The following is a 15,630-nucleotide window of genomic DNA, read 5'->3' as shown; positions in this document are numbered from 1 at the left end:
TGGGTGACCTCATTCCTACCCTAAGTCCTTTAACTATTACAGTATTTTACACTCAAAGCAACAGCAGACCAGTGAGACCACACCTGCATTTTGAATTAGAAGTGTCCATAGGGAATAGTACCAGAATAACCAACAGCAGTATTATTCCACTTCCCTTGAGACTCCCCACTTAGGCCTATTCTTGGCAAATGCTTTCAATTGTAAGCTCCTCTCAACATCTCGATTTATGTTCATACGCTCCCCACCTCCAAGATGACCTCGTCTCAATATTACTAAATACTGAGAAAACTGATAGCAGAAAGTGAGATCCCCTCTGCCATGCTAGGCCACCCCTGAGCTCATTCATTTAAAATTAAGTTTTTAGGGTTTTTTTTTCTAAAATGTGATACCAGCAACAAGAGGTTAGGGTTTTCCTATTCTATGAGTGCTCATCTAAAAAAAGGCTTACCATGCTATTTTTAAAGGCTAATGTTCATGTTGTTTCAGCAAAATGCTCAATGTTGGTTTTAGACCCATTTCTTCTTTTATGCCAGACAAGCCAGCTCCTCGTATTCACAAAGCAACTGTGGTTCACTGAACATGTTTCCAGGATTAATTCTGACTTCCCAGAGTCAACTTTACACCAATCAGTGAAAGAAATTGTGGAAAAGATTACCTTATGAAAACACACAAACTTAGGAAACCTTTAAGAAAAAGAACAACTTGTAGTGCTTTCATCAGACTCAGCACTCTTCAAGGACAGCCTGTCAGCATTTGGGATATATGAACAGAGGAGATGGAACAAATCTGCAGGAAATCCTTGTGCTTACTCATGTACTCTCAGCACCACAGACAAGTCAAGCCATTTTTATACACTTCTCCCAGTTCACACGTTCCCAGACATCCAGTTTCTCACCACAAAAGCAGAATCTTACCTGTAATTTTCTGCAGCAAAGGAGATAGCTCTGGCTCGTCACAAATTGCCTTGACAAGGGCCCTTTTCACCTTTTCTTCAGCTATGTCGAGCTCTTTCCCACATTTGATTTCTCCAACCACAGAATATATGTATATCAGCAAAACAAGGAAGTCCTCACAGGCATAATCATCTTTTGTCCTTTCGTTGTAAGACTTGATCATTGGCAATAACTGGTTTAAAACACTAGGCATTTCTGACTCGCCAATAGTCTGAAAAACAGAAGGAAGGTTGTGTCAGATTCCCTCCATAGTGCTTCTAAGTTAGGACCAGACATACTCCTGTGGCACATCATTCAATATTCACACTCTCAGTAGTCAGCAGATGGTGATGTGATTTATTTGCTGCTCAGACAGTGAGTTTATTAATTGTCTACAGTTTTTTTCTTAGGGATTCACGATGGCAGCCTTTTAGCACTAGAAAAGCCTTAATATTAGATCTTTCTAAGTACCAGTATAATGAGAGGATGAGAGCATCCATCCCTTGGTATGGGTGGAAATGGTACAAAGTACAAAGTCAAGCACTTCCTCTAAATTTTAGGCTTTATCCTCGGGTTTGATTTTGTACATGAGCAGGGGGTTCAAAGCCCAGATTCCATTGACTTGCTGACATCCACATCATGCAACACCAGGGCTGGCATTTAGATCCATTGTGCAGTTCTCTGCCACTCAAAGCAGGTCAATGATTAATTGTACCATCAAACTGCCAGCCTACTGCCCACAAACACCTGTGGATGAAACTTCTACATGCTAATTTTCTGCTTTGGCTTAGCTGGGAGCTCAGCAGCAGGATCAGGTGAGAGGTGGGAACACTGCAAGGCAAACAGGAGGAACACTCTGCTGTTGGATGGGGAGGGAGGTGTGGGAGGAAAGAACAGTCTTTCTCTCCTGGTGGTAGTGATTGCTTAGGTCCACCCAGGAGGTCTCTGCAACACCAGTACCCCTCCCCTTGTTCCCTATCACCCAAAAGATCCCCCTGTGGCAACCTGTGGGTCAGTTCATAGTGTACAGTGGAACATCAAATCTATTGTAATCCAAGGAGTCAAGTTTGCAGACATTTATTCTTGGTTGTTTTAACAGTAACTTCACACAGACTAGCCATGGTAAACAGGCACCACAGCCAATAATTTACCCTTTAAATTGATTCACAATAAGTAAATAAAAGAGAAATCAAACATACTAGGAAGAGACACAAGTTTAGACAACAGCAAAACCCTGCAATGGCTTTAGGAACACAGACACTGAAAGCTTTATCTGCTGGTGTACTTCATAAAAGACTTCAGGGGGTCTGTTTGTATTTTTAGTTGTTCTTTGTCAGTCTCAGAAACACTAACAAGGATCTAATAAACTATCATTTTTATACCTACACTGATCCACCACAGATCTCAATCATTAAGAAAGCATGAATTACTTAAGTTCCAAGAAGCTTTTTTCCAGGCTGTGCTATAAGAAACTACACTTCTGTAGACTTTGGTACCCCACCCTGCTCTTGGCATACAAGTTTTGCCATGGACCCATCTCTCCTGGGACTTCAGTGTGGTCAGATGTTATGTTTCCATTTGAATACATACCTTGGAGAAGAATTTTCTAACTATCCACTACACCTAACAGTAAGTGCAACTGCAGACTTGAGGCAGTAAATTACAAAGCTGCAGTGGTCAAAAGCATGTGGGAGCCAAGAAGGAACATTCTGAAATCCAGAAGGGGTTGGCACCCTCTGTGTTTGGGCAGGGAGTGCTAAATCTCATACACAGTAAGTCCAAGCACTGCTCCACCCAGGAAGCAAATCTATGGTATTTGGCACTGGTCTGGCATGTGCTGGTACCTGGGCCATCCTCAAAACAAGGCTGTTTGATTCCTGGATTTCAACTGAGCCCTGCCTTAATTCAGTATTATCTCTTCTCTTCTGAAAAAGTGACAAAAATTCTCATCTGGAGTACAGATTCTTTCAGATCCTAAGATGGAAAAAGACAAAGCTTCAAGGAATTCAGAGGTATGCATCTATCATAAGGAAGCCATCTGCAATGAACAAAAGCCTAATAAGCCCTAGAAATCTAAGAAATCAAGATAAACCTATGTGTGGAGTTATTCTGGAGGAGATGACAAACCTCAGTCTATATTAACCTGAATTCATTTTTATGAAGAGGCAAGACCTATGCCAGGTATTATTGAACATCTACTATCTACTGGCACATCATCTATGTCCCTCCTCCCCTCCCAGTCCACAAACTCTACTTCACTCCATCTCTAAGTGCATGGCATGCTGCTACAGCACCAAGATGAGTTCTTGAAAAAGCTGTATTTTGCATGCACTGATCAGCCACGGGCATGGAGCACTGAAGATGCCCATGGCTGTATAGAACAGTAGAGTGAGCAGCTCCTGCCTGAGGATCATGGCTCCTGCAAATATACATGTACAGCATCTTTGGCAAACTTTCAAACATACATGATTAAAAAAAATCATGTCTAAACTTTCAGGGTGATTTACTGTAGGACAGGCTAAAACTCAACAACTTCAAGTAACAATTGCCACCTCTTATCTTCAAAGTAAAAATGAAAGAGGGAAAAAAAATTAAAGAGCTGTAATAAACCATTAACTTCAGAATGCACGTAGGGTCTTTCTGGGGTATGAACTTCTCTGGAATGTTTCTCCCCTTATCTCTTGGGAAATGGCACCACAGAGGACTTCAAATGGAACTTCCAAGTTTTAGAGGCTATTTTGTCCAAACAGGCCAGTTGGACTGGACTGTGCATGAAAAAAAAAAAGGGACTCACAACTTCACTGCAGAGCATGGCTCCACGGGGAGTTGGGAAATTTGCCTCAAACAAAATCCACAGGCAGATTGTCATTATCTGGCCACCTCCAGTGATTTAGGGGCTCCCTGCACCACCTAACAATCAATCAATTACCCTGATTGAACAGCCCTAGAACACAAGTTTTAAAAATGTAACTACCCATGACCCAAATTTCCTGCTGGTTATGTTGGCCTCAAGTTAGCCCCATTTGTCTATCATCAAGGGAGCCAATAAAAATAATAAAAACAGGTCAATTCTGAGCTTTCCAAAGACTGTATAAAAACATTAGTGTTGCTTAATGTAGAGCCAGCTAAAAGGGCTCAAGTTCGAACACTTTCTGCTCAGTTGCATTGTTTGGACATTTTAATGCTCTAATCATACATTCTCCAGAATTCAGAAAGACTTTGTGATAGATTTTTGTTGTTTTCCATCTCTTCCCTCCACCCTCTTTAGTTATTTATTTTTAGAACTTAAGCGGTGTAATAATTTGATGTTCCTAAGATAAACAAACTGATGTCAATTTTCTGATTTTTGCAAAAGGCTTGAATTTTGGCAGATGGGATAATAGTGAAGAAAGTACAAATATATTCTGGGGGGTGTGGGGGGGGGTTTAAACACTGAACGTGACATTGTGCTTCAAAATCTTATTTATAAGATCTACAGGAATTAGGAGGAAGTGCAATAATTCAAGAAAAAAATGTTTTGCAATTCGGTGAGAGGCATTATTTTCAGTATTAAAAAACCCTGTAAGAATCTGAAGCCATATGTATCATTAAACTTATTTTTCTCAATAGAAAAGAAGAGTGAGTTTGGGAGGAAGAGGAGGTTCAGAGTTTACTTGAATTAACATGTGTCCCTGACAAAACTTAGAAGAGAACTGAGCACTGTAACCCCTGTGCTTCCAGCCCAGTGTCCTCAACTTGTCATTAAAAACATTAAAGCAAAAATCAACTTCAACCAAGTGGAATTTATTTTCTTTAAAATCTGGGAGGAAGGAGGAGATAAATCTTGAGAGACTACCTCAGTATGTTAATATTCTAGTGGCTTTCTGTTCAGGAAGCAAAACATGTTTAATTCCTTCAGAGGTTGCATGAGTTAAACAAAACTTCTTGGAATGGGAACCACACAGCTTTATATAAGTGAATAATTTTTTGGGGGAAAACCAAAACTAAAAACAACCCCAAAACCCAGCTGCAGGTAAAATCAGCAGAAGAATCAGTGGAAACTCACAAGCCCTTGGATAATTTGCTGCCCCAAACTCTGGGACGGGCCTATTTAAAACCAGCTCCTTTTATTGATAACTTAGGTGGGAAAAGAGATGTGGAATAAGCAGCTTTCCAATGTTGCCCTATTTGATTTTTCATGTTTTACCTGGGCTTGACTGTTGGTGGTTTGTGATTTGGCACACTGCATATTAACTTTCCCACTGTCCAGACAGAGGCAAGAACATTCTAACTGCTAAAAGTGACAATGGCACCAAAGGAGAACTTCATGGGTATGTGAAACTGGCTCAGATCCTTTGATGGTAATAGATCTCTGCAGGAATAGTCATTTTAGTAAAAACAACAGGCGCTGCCAAGCTAAGGAGGAGTCCTTGCTGCCTGCAGTGCTCAGCTGCCCATAAATCAAATGCTGCTACTTGCTGTTTTACACTGTTTGGCCATCTGAGATTTGGGGTTGGTTGCACATAATTTCCATATGGGTGGGAAGATGTCTGTACTCCCTGCAAAACAATTATTTCATGTATTTAGTTTTTATTAAATGGCCTACATGTGACTAGTGATTTCACACAATAAATCAGTTAAGTATGATCTTACCATTCAAATTATGATTCACCATATGAAGCTCTTGAAATCATTATAATTATTGACTTAGGCAGGTTTTGAAAAAAGTGTACCTCTGCTTTGTCTTATCTTCACATATTTCTAGGGTATCATTCAGGAATAAGCAACCCAGAACATAACACAGAAAAAAAGTTCTTCAAAGTACCACACTCTCACCATTAGGAAACACTTCAATTTGTGCATATCAAAATATAGAGCATACAGGTGATTTTAGATAACCAAAGTCCACTATCTGTGTATTTTCCTTGTCAGGAAGTAAAGTTTTAGTCTCAAACTTATGTTTCCAGCTGGGGAGAGGCTGACAAAGCCTCTCCTTGCAGGGAGAATGAGCAAACTTTGGCCTTAGGGGAAAGCAGACAAAGCACTGAGCAAATTCACAGCAGTTTGAGAGTGGAGGCATAAGATGCTGGCAGTAAATGGCTGCCCCCAGTTTAAAAAAAAAGTGTAAGCTATTCAAGATCAGGAGGGACATCAAGTGCCTTTTGTTGGAGACCAAAACAGCTTTATGACTTGCCCCTGCCAATACCAAGAGACTGCACCTTCCTCTCTTTAATGGCAGTGTCTGTCTAGTCACTTGATAAATGATACAGAAACCCACCAAGAATACACATATAAAGAAAACAGTGCAGAACTAAACTGCTAGTAAGAGACACAGGAAACAGTAGGACCATCTAGGACCAGTCTCTGTCATTACTTTTAATGATTCTTCTGTTACAATGAAATATCCCTACAGAGGCAAATCAATCTCCTGCCCTCTTTTCTGCATTTATCACCCACTCGGGCACAACATTGCCCGAGGAATGGGGGCTCAGCAGCAACAGTGTACTGAAAAAAAATGTTCTCAAAACTGGATAGACAATTTTCAGGCTCCCCCTGTAGAGAGACAGCATCTTAAAATTTTACTATAAACAAATGAAAGAAAAGGAGTAAGCTTTCCAGAAGCTATTTTTGACCTGGCTCACACTGTCAAAGATACAAATTCACATTCACCCCTTGTTCACATTCTCCCAATTAGACTTCATTCTCACTTTCCACTCACCACAGCAGCCTCTTCCTTGCGCACGTGCTAGAGTGTTTCTGTGACTGTGCATTAAATCAAATAATTCTAACCATACTGGTTCTCAGCTTGGGTTTACTGCTCGGCCACAGAAACACACTAGTTGTCAAGGACAAAGACTGGACTGCCTCCTTATGCAACAGTGCCAACTTAAAGCTTAGATGAGCTAGAGTTTAAGGGTGCCAAGAGATAAAAGAAAATTATAGAAATAATCACCTGCTCATTGGATGACTTCTTCAATACACTGTCAAATGGCCAGCTGCTTAATTGGTGTCTATCAGCCAACACTACAGATATCAAAAGCCCTTTGATATACCTGATGAATATCTATCCAGGATGTTAGAAGTTACTATAGAACACAGTGACAAGTCAAAGGCAAGAAGAAATTACTGACAACATGAAACTTTTTAAAAGCACAACATCTGTAAGCTCTTCTGGTCAGAGATAATTTTTTAATGTGTCTTGCATAATTCCAAAAAACCAGCACTGACACTTAACAGCTAATATGTGATAACAACACAAGTATTTAAAACAAGCTCTTCAAGCCCTATCATTTTCTAAAACCAAAACAAAAGCAAAGCCCAGGACAGTTCTTTCTGCCAATAATTCCCTAGCCTATGATCATGACCTAAGCAATTGGATTTCATCTGGATCCCACAGCCAAAGTAGTATATTCCAGTATTTTTCTTTAACTAATATCCTTAGGACATAAAAGAAACTATATTTTGAACAACATAAGTAAGATTTCTTAACACATTTCTCCTGTCTTCACTGAGGACCACAGTTGCTTGACAACAATTTCTTATTTTTAATCTTACAATGTCTTCAGTTATTTCTGTTTCTTCTGCTGCAACAAGCAGATACTGTCACTATGTCAGTACTGCAAGACTTAGATATTTTAAGAAAATTCAAATGCCTACTGATATCTCTTCTTCCACAGCACCAAAATCACCTCATTGTAGTGAGTTACGCTGTTGGGCAATGTATGATTACACGGTATGGTCCAGTTTTTCCCTCTCTCTTTGGAAATCATTGACATGTACAGCTGTGTTAAGATATTTTAATGGGTTCATGGGGGCTCAGCAGCACCAGTGTACTGAAAAAAGGGATATTTAATAAGTCTGGGTTTTATTAGATGAATCTATGCAAGAATAATGAGAATTTTACTTAAATCACTCATGTCTGGCATGAGAGACTCATCAGCAGGTTAAAAAGGGAATACTTCCAACCTACTCAGTCAAAGCTTTTAGCTGTGATAGCTTCTACAGACTTGCTTGGTAAAAACATGAATCAGCAGAGCAAAAACAGTGTCAGCAGAATGAAAAAGGAATACAGGCACAGCCAAGATAAAACTGGTATCAGAAAAAGATCTTGGTGCTCTGCATGTCAGGATCTTTTGTGTATGGCTTTTGAAGCTATTTGTTTCTATCATTCTTGGAATATTGAGAAAATTGCCAGAACATGGTAGGGGTTCAAAACTGAGAAAAGGGCACAAAGAGAACATAGTATCCTATGAGGTTAAATCTCATCAATTTCGAGGGAAACAATGGGAAAGCATTCAACCATGCTTTCAAAGCAAGGGATAAGAATCCAGAGGGTTAGAAAACAAATAAAAGGGGTATAAATCACGAAAAATATAGTATAACCAATTTGGTCATTCAATAGTGCAGATCATGTCTGCAGAAGGAAGGGATTCTGTCCCAAGAGATGATTACTGAAAAAGATTTGGGAGATGCTCAGGACAAAGAAAAGGTTTGAATTCCTGCTTAGATGACTAGCTGTAATCATTCAGGTTAGAAAAATAGATGACCCAGTAGAGAGAAAAGGTCTAAAAAAAATAATGAGTGGACTAGAGAAGGTAGGTAGGGAATGACTGCTCACTCTGTCTCACCACAAGAAGAAAGAGGCAATACGCAAAGCTGGAAAGGAGCCAGTTTAAAGAGCAAATTAAATGGAGGTATTTCCTCATGCAATTTGCTCAGATGTGGAACGTCTTGCCAAATGTTGTTGTGCTGCTAAATTCTTACTTGGGCTCGCAAAGATGATGGGAAGTCTCACAGGGGGAAAAAATTCCATCAAATATTAGTAAATACACAAAACCCACAACTGTTACAGAACTCATAATGGTTGGAACAGGGAGAATATCATATAACCTTGTCCACTTCTCTTAATCTTCTGTAGGCAGCTGTTTTTGAGCAGAAGTGAACTTTTTTTTGTTAAACAAACTAGCTCAACTGCATTTTTGCTCCAATCCGTAATAAACATACTTACATCAAGGCCAAGGCAAAAGGACCAATGTCACTATAAAAGACAGTATCCATGGGACAGAAGTAGGAAAGCAGGTTTACTACAATATGTGGCAGTGTCAGGATTAATTCCTATATATCGTGCCGAGTCCATATTTCTAAGAGGATGTGAAAAACTAGAGATAACATTGAAAGGAGTTACAAAACAATTGAAAGGGCAAATTTCATAGTGGGAGACAATTCCTTACCAAAGGGAAGAATAACAATTTATGTATGTCTCTTTGGACAGAAGAAAATTTCAGAGTATGAGACAGCTCTTGAATCTAGTGGAGAAAAGCACATGAGGAACGAGGAAAGTTGAAACTATGATTTTTCCAGTTCTCAAGTTGGTGAGGATGTTCCAAGTGGTGTGCATATTTCACAAAGACTTTTGAGGGTGAAAGGGCAGAAAACAAGCAGAAAGCACAGACTCAGTGGTCTCATGGAACAGAATATTGTGCATTAAATACATCTGGCGAGTAGAACTGTTAGCACGGTTCTTGATTGCAGTGAAAGGAATTGTGAACTGTGAGGGAAAAACACTTCAGAAACAGCAAAAAGGATGAAGGCACTACATGCTGTGAAGGCTGTATGCAGTGAGTCAGAAAAGCAGACTGACAGTCAAAACAAGGCCATCTTGTTCTTTTCCTTCACATTCTTGCCTTTTCTAGCATCTCTTTTCTCTCAAATCTTCCTTTTATGCCTCCTCCTTCAATCCTATGTTAATCTACCATCAAATGTTCCAGAAATTCCTCAGAGCTGCAGGAAAACCTCCAGACATTTGTGATGGGTCAGACCACGGTGGACACTGGTAACAGAAATGAAAAATGAGGGCTGGGGATGAGGGTAAAATGGCAAAACCAGTCCTATCAAATGAAAAACAAAAGGAGTTTGGAGCCTGCATGACTGTTTGGGTCCATCTGAAAGACATTTGTTTTCTGGCTTTCTGTGTTTAAGTGTGTTATCTTACCATCAAACTTTTTAAAATAAATCCAGTCAACTTCTGTCCCTAGAAGCTTGATATTAACAGACAACCAGGATATCAATCATACATTGCCACAAGCCACAATGCCAGTTTGCACCAAAGCATCACTCAAATAATGATTTCAACTAAGATTGGGCCCAATGTACACCTGGTATTTTTTAGTGATACTTAGAGATCATACTTTTACATAAAATATGCTGAATAGGGGTACTATCTTGAGCAGAACATACCCCATTTTGCAGTACCCCTGAGATTAAAGAAACTTGGTGAAAATCTACCACTAAGACAATCTACACTAAAACAAAAACTGTTGGAATTTACTAAAGTACTAGTGACTGAAACTCCTTGATGTCAAGAAACTTGAAAGACATTTAAAACATCAACTTGCATGAGATGGTTGTATGAGACTAGGTACCAGATCACGTTGTTGTAGAAATTTAAGCAGTAGCTAATTTGAAAATGTTTTGCATTGTATTTGAAATATTTTACACTTTGGTTTGCAGATAGACAAAGACATAATACATAAAAATACATGGACATGGGAGGTTTGCAGAGGAGATCCCACTGCCCTGTCCACAGGCCCAGCTGGAACCACAGGAAGGAGACACAATGGCAACACAAAGACACAAAAAGGGAGATTATTGTTCTGCTGCAAAGCACCACAGCCGTTAATCAGTACAGTAAATGTTATCACGATAGAGTACTGACATTTCTAGCCCTTGTACAAGGCTCACTATGCTTCAAGCAGGATTCAGACTTTCATGGTGATTAAAGGCAGATGTCATATGTATAAGTTTATAACTTAAGAATGCCTGGTTCATTTTTGTGTGTGGAAGGAATCTTTCATTCACAGAACATCTTCATTGGAGGACACTCACTGCAGCATGATTTGCACATGGAAGAACCTTTTTTTCCTCTCTTCAGGTTGGAGAATAAAATAAAGTTAATTATAGAACCATATCTCATTCCATCCTATGAAGTGCATCAGGTTAATAATTTTCCTGTCCAGTTTTTTAGCACCATGAAAAATTAATCAGGTTACCATCTTTCAGAGAGCAGCAGATGGCAGAACAGTTATACTCCAAAGAAAAGTACATTTTTTTCCCTATAAATGTGTGAACTGCAGCAACAAAAACTACTCAGCATGTATACAATATTAAACATCAAGTGAAATACAGGCATAGGCAAAATGACATTTCTAGTGAAACATTATTGAAATCCCACTCTTTTAGTCTTCTCATCCCATCTTGGAAATGATTTCCTGTTCTAGAAACTAACAGTTCTCTTTTCAAACACAATTTAACTCAACCACCTACAAACTGTTTCTTAAGCTCCCTAGCTGAGCAGGAATCTTCTGTGCTGGTATTCACCTGCAGTGATGAGCAGACTGCACAGCCAGGGCTGCTGTGGGTTTGTGAATTTTTAGGATGCTTGTTATTAGAGAGTACATGCAACACCTGCTTGTCAGTCATGATGTTCTTTGCCTCTTGGCCCACATGTCCTTCCTTTGGTTGGCATGTGGCAAGTCCTCTCCTCTTTTGGTTCCTTTCACCATTCCCATCATCCCCATATGGAGCCAGGCCAGCTGGGTGGCACTGGCAGGGGTTTTGCTGTTGGCCCCTTGCTCTGGATGGAAAAGTTGTCAGACTGCTTTCCCAGTGCCAGCTGCAAGGGCCATGTGAGGGCATCCTGGCCATGTGCCGGGATTGCTCCTGCCACACCTCCTCCCCATCCATTTGTCCAGCATGAGCTACAAGTAGAAAAACCATCCCATTTTCTGTCCGCCTGGGATTTCCCTCCCACTCAGCCAAACGCCTGAGTCAGCATAGCTATCCCTCATGAAATCCCATTTGCACAAAAGGAGACCACTGGAGCACAGGACATCTGGTCCCAATATCTAAAACCACTTAAATCATGCATGCCATTCCAAACATTTAAGGACTTCAGAAGTTTTCAGTTTTTTTCATATATATTTCCTAGTTGCTTCATGCAGAAAGCATTTATGTTCCAAGTTTCACTCTAAAGAGGTGGGCAAATACAAATTCCACCTCATTTTAACTAGGGGAAAAAAAAATATCCCGCTTTAAAGATAAGACCAGTTCTGGCTTAAGCTACTTTTATGTTAACTACATTTTAAAAATTATTTTAGGAGAGTACCAACATGTCCTGAAATACAACACAATTCAGATTCCATTAATAGGCAACAAAAGGTGGTTATTATATTCAATATAAAAAAAGTCCCAAACCTTTCCAATAAAGAAAGAAAACCCCCACAAATTCAGCTGTACATGCTAGAAGGTGAGGTTCCAAGATGTTTTTCAGTTAGTTACCCATTGTGATTTTTGGTAGCAAAGAAAGGACTCCTGGCCCAGTGGTCAGCACTAGACTGATCCTCTAGAGACCAATGCTCAGCTCCAAGTCCAAATGTGAGCTTCTTGCCTTTCTACACCTGTAAGCAGTGGTAGCTTCCCATGCTACCAAACACTAATTTGAGTGCTCTGATAGCCTGATGCTGAGGCCTGGATATGAGAAATAGCATTCAGTGTAGTTAAGAATTCCCTTTACAGCCCCCACGTACATTATGAGTAATGGTATGCTGATGCCAATACAACACAGGCAGACTTGAGCCCCCTGTAACCTATTTAGTGTGAGCATCAATAGCCATCAAGCTGTCACAAGATGGAGCTCACCATCAACTGGCTTCTTTCTACAAAAGCCAGTATGAGTATGTCTGTGTATCTCACAGTCTCTCTTGCACAGGTCTTACAAAAGAGAAAATACAGCATTTTGATATAATTTCTTTCTTTCTTTCTTTCTTTCTTATCTGGCTCCCCACACTTCAGGAAGGGAGTGCTTCCAACCTTTACCATTGTAGCATTCTCGTACTACTATAACAGCAGAAAAATCCAAATTTCTTCTTAAAGTACTACTAGAAAATTCTAAAATCACTCCACAGCACTCCACTTTTCTAACAAGCCATCTGTCAGTATGCTCTCAGGACATGACAATCAGGCTTCTGGGTCATAAGTGATACTCTTTATGGAGACACCACTGCAGCAAAAAAAAGGGAGGTCTGAGACACCCTAGTTTGATGAGAGAATCCAGAGTACCTTTGTTATATATTGTAAGGCACAAAATACTTTAAATCATTTCTCTGAGCCTCGGATCATATTTGGGAAGGCAGACTAGTATTACAAAGCTCTTTTAGACACTGTTTATTAACATCAAAATGAAATATGAAAAGCACTTTCTGTTAAATCCAGGATCTGAACAACTCTTATAATGTACCCTAAATGCAGTAAAATGGTATTGCAACAGCTAGAAATAACTGTGTTATTACTAAAAATAATTTTTTTACTGCACTAATGCACGTTTACTCCTTCTAAAAATAACTTTTCAAAACAACATCATCACAATTAAGTTACCCAGAAATGTTACCATGTGAGTTAGCGCTCCAGTCATCACCTGGGACCCTCACATTCCAGACTATTTCTAGTTTTTGTGAAGCAAGCATTTTGATCTTCCCAACAGAAAGTGCTGCAGGCCCTAGCAAAGATCATATAGCCCACAAAATGTCTCTGCTACTGTGTAAGAAAAGCAGCATGGGAAGGGGGTGGGTGAAGATAAATGTATACACAGTTGTTTCTATTTAAAATTTCACCTTTCATTTTTTTTATAACCACTACAAAAATCCTAAACTAGTATCAGAACAATCTCTTCTCCCACCTCCAAATAACGTCCCTCTGCCACCTCAGTCACGGCCACTTCTGTCAGACCCTAGCAAACTAGTGCTTGGTGGTCTCTCTGTTCTACCCTGAGTCATATTTTAATTAGTAAGAGCATCGAGAAGAGATCAGTGTACAGATATTGGCGAATCTTCAAACAAGAGTACACGCTGTCCATTTTATTCACAATGAAAAAGCTCTTAAAGAGATTTTGATAAAGATTTGCCTCCTGCTTGCAGCCCACGTTTGTAATGTTTATATAAGTGAGAGATATAAATCTTTTTCAAATGAACCCCACGGTTTTTAAACCAGCCTCGTTATAAACTGCCTGTTTCCGTTTTGCCTGCCTAAGCAAGCAATGCAGGGCCTGCTTGGGATAGACTGGAACTAATTTAATGTGCTCCAGGTTTAATCCCCATCCTCCCGGCTTTTACTCGCAGATTTTACACAGAGGACTACTGCTGACTTTAACAATGATTCATGTGATAAGTGGGTTTCGATTTGTTTTTCCACATCAGAAAACATGGAAGAGAAACGCCACCAAAATAATTTTAATAAAACATGGCCGAGACGGAGCAAAGCTGAACTAAGAATAATTAAACTTTAACACCAGAACTGTTTCTCTGTGTTTCAATTCATAAAGGCGAATTTCTAGCTCGCTTTATGCAGAAGAGCAAAGAGAAGCGCGCGAACCTCTCCGCTGGTGTGCAAGGAGGCCGGCGCGCAGGGCCGCAGCCCAACACGCAGGAGGAGCGCGGCCCGGGATCTGCGATGAGGAAGGCGAAGCAGCGGGACAGCCCCCACGGCGGCACAGCCCCCGTGGCGGGACAGCCCTCACGGGGGCACAGCCCAACGGCGGGACAGCCCCCACGGCGGACAGACCCACGAGGGGACAGCCCCCACGGCGGGACAGACCCACGAGGGGACAGCCCCCACGGCGGGACAGACCCACGAGGGGACAGGCCCCCACGGCCGGACAGCCCTCAGGCTCCCGGCGGCACCGGGCGCTCCCGGCGGCGCGGCCCGAGCGCTCCGGGCACGGCCTGCAGGTGGCGCTGTTGGAGCGCGGCGGGCGCGGAGCCGCCGCCTGGCAAACTGATCCGGGCTGGGCTCGGCCTCTGCAGCCGCTTCCCAGCAGCAGGAAAATCCTGCTACGTCCTTTCTGCTGCCGACATGCTGCTTAGCTCTCTCTCTCTTTTTTTTTTTTTTTTCTTTTTTTTTCTTTTTTTTTTTTTAATTTGTTTTAAATTCACAGGAGCAAAACGTTCATTAGCACGGCACACTGAAAAAGGGACAGCAATTACAGATGTAATAGCTGTTTATTTTTGCAAAAGGTAACTGAATGACTGATGCAGAGAACACGTAGATGCTATTTTGCAATCATCTTCTCGCGTATCGAATTCCCTGCTCATTTACATAAACCAGATGTTTCCCCGACAAACCAAATTCCTTGAAGAAAAACCAGAAGTTGCTATACTTCATGTCCAAAATGAAAGATGATGTGAATGTTCCATTAGCCACTAAAGGCAAATGTATACTTAAAGTGCAACAGTTTCCTTTTATTTAGCACAACTTTTGTGAGGGCTTAGATGATCCTCGGCAGAAGCATTAGAAAAGAAAAATGAAGCTACTTACATTTACCCACTGGCCTCAATAGCTTCTACTTCCCTTGGGAGTGAAATGTCTTTGCCAGATCTTGACCCTCGAACCAGTCCACAGGGTGGACAAATACTCTGAAATAAGTAATCAGAATTCCTCATTCTTGCAGGAGAGCTGGCTCCTGGAATCTTTCTTTCTGGTACCAGATTCCCAGAGGATCATTGAAGAATAAGAATGATTGTTTTACTAGTTTAGTGGTAATTTAAAACTTGCAACCTTTTAGTACACGTGGGTAAAGTGAGGGACATGAAAAATACATATTTGCTGTTACTGAAAGAAAAAATTATTGTCAGGAAAAAATTCTGAAATCTCTGTTACTAATTCTTAC

General features: G+C 40.6%; 1 protein-coding gene across 1 annotated transcript in view; it reads right to left on the bottom strand.

The window, feature by feature from the left end:
- SCFD2 (sec1 family domain containing 2) overlaps nt 1–15,630 on the bottom strand; it is a 187,249-nt gene that overhangs the window by 105,638 nt on the left and 65,981 nt on the right. The window contains exon 5 of the mRNA XM_071432385.1: nt 915–1,164. Coding sequence (XP_071288486.1) covers nt 915–1,164 — 250 coding nt within the window. The remainder of the gene's footprint in view (nt 1–914; nt 1,165–15,630) is intronic.

Source organism: Agelaius tricolor, unplaced genomic scaffold, assembly GCF_023055355.1.
Source record: "Agelaius tricolor isolate 1412-34295 unplaced genomic scaffold, bAgeTri1.0.p SCAF_8, whole genome shotgun sequence".
Classification (NCBI taxonomy): domain Eukaryota; kingdom Metazoa; phylum Chordata; class Aves; order Passeriformes; family Icteridae; genus Agelaius; species Agelaius tricolor.
Note: the sequence above shows the minus strand (reverse complement) of the source record. Positions and strands in the feature narration are given on the sequence as shown.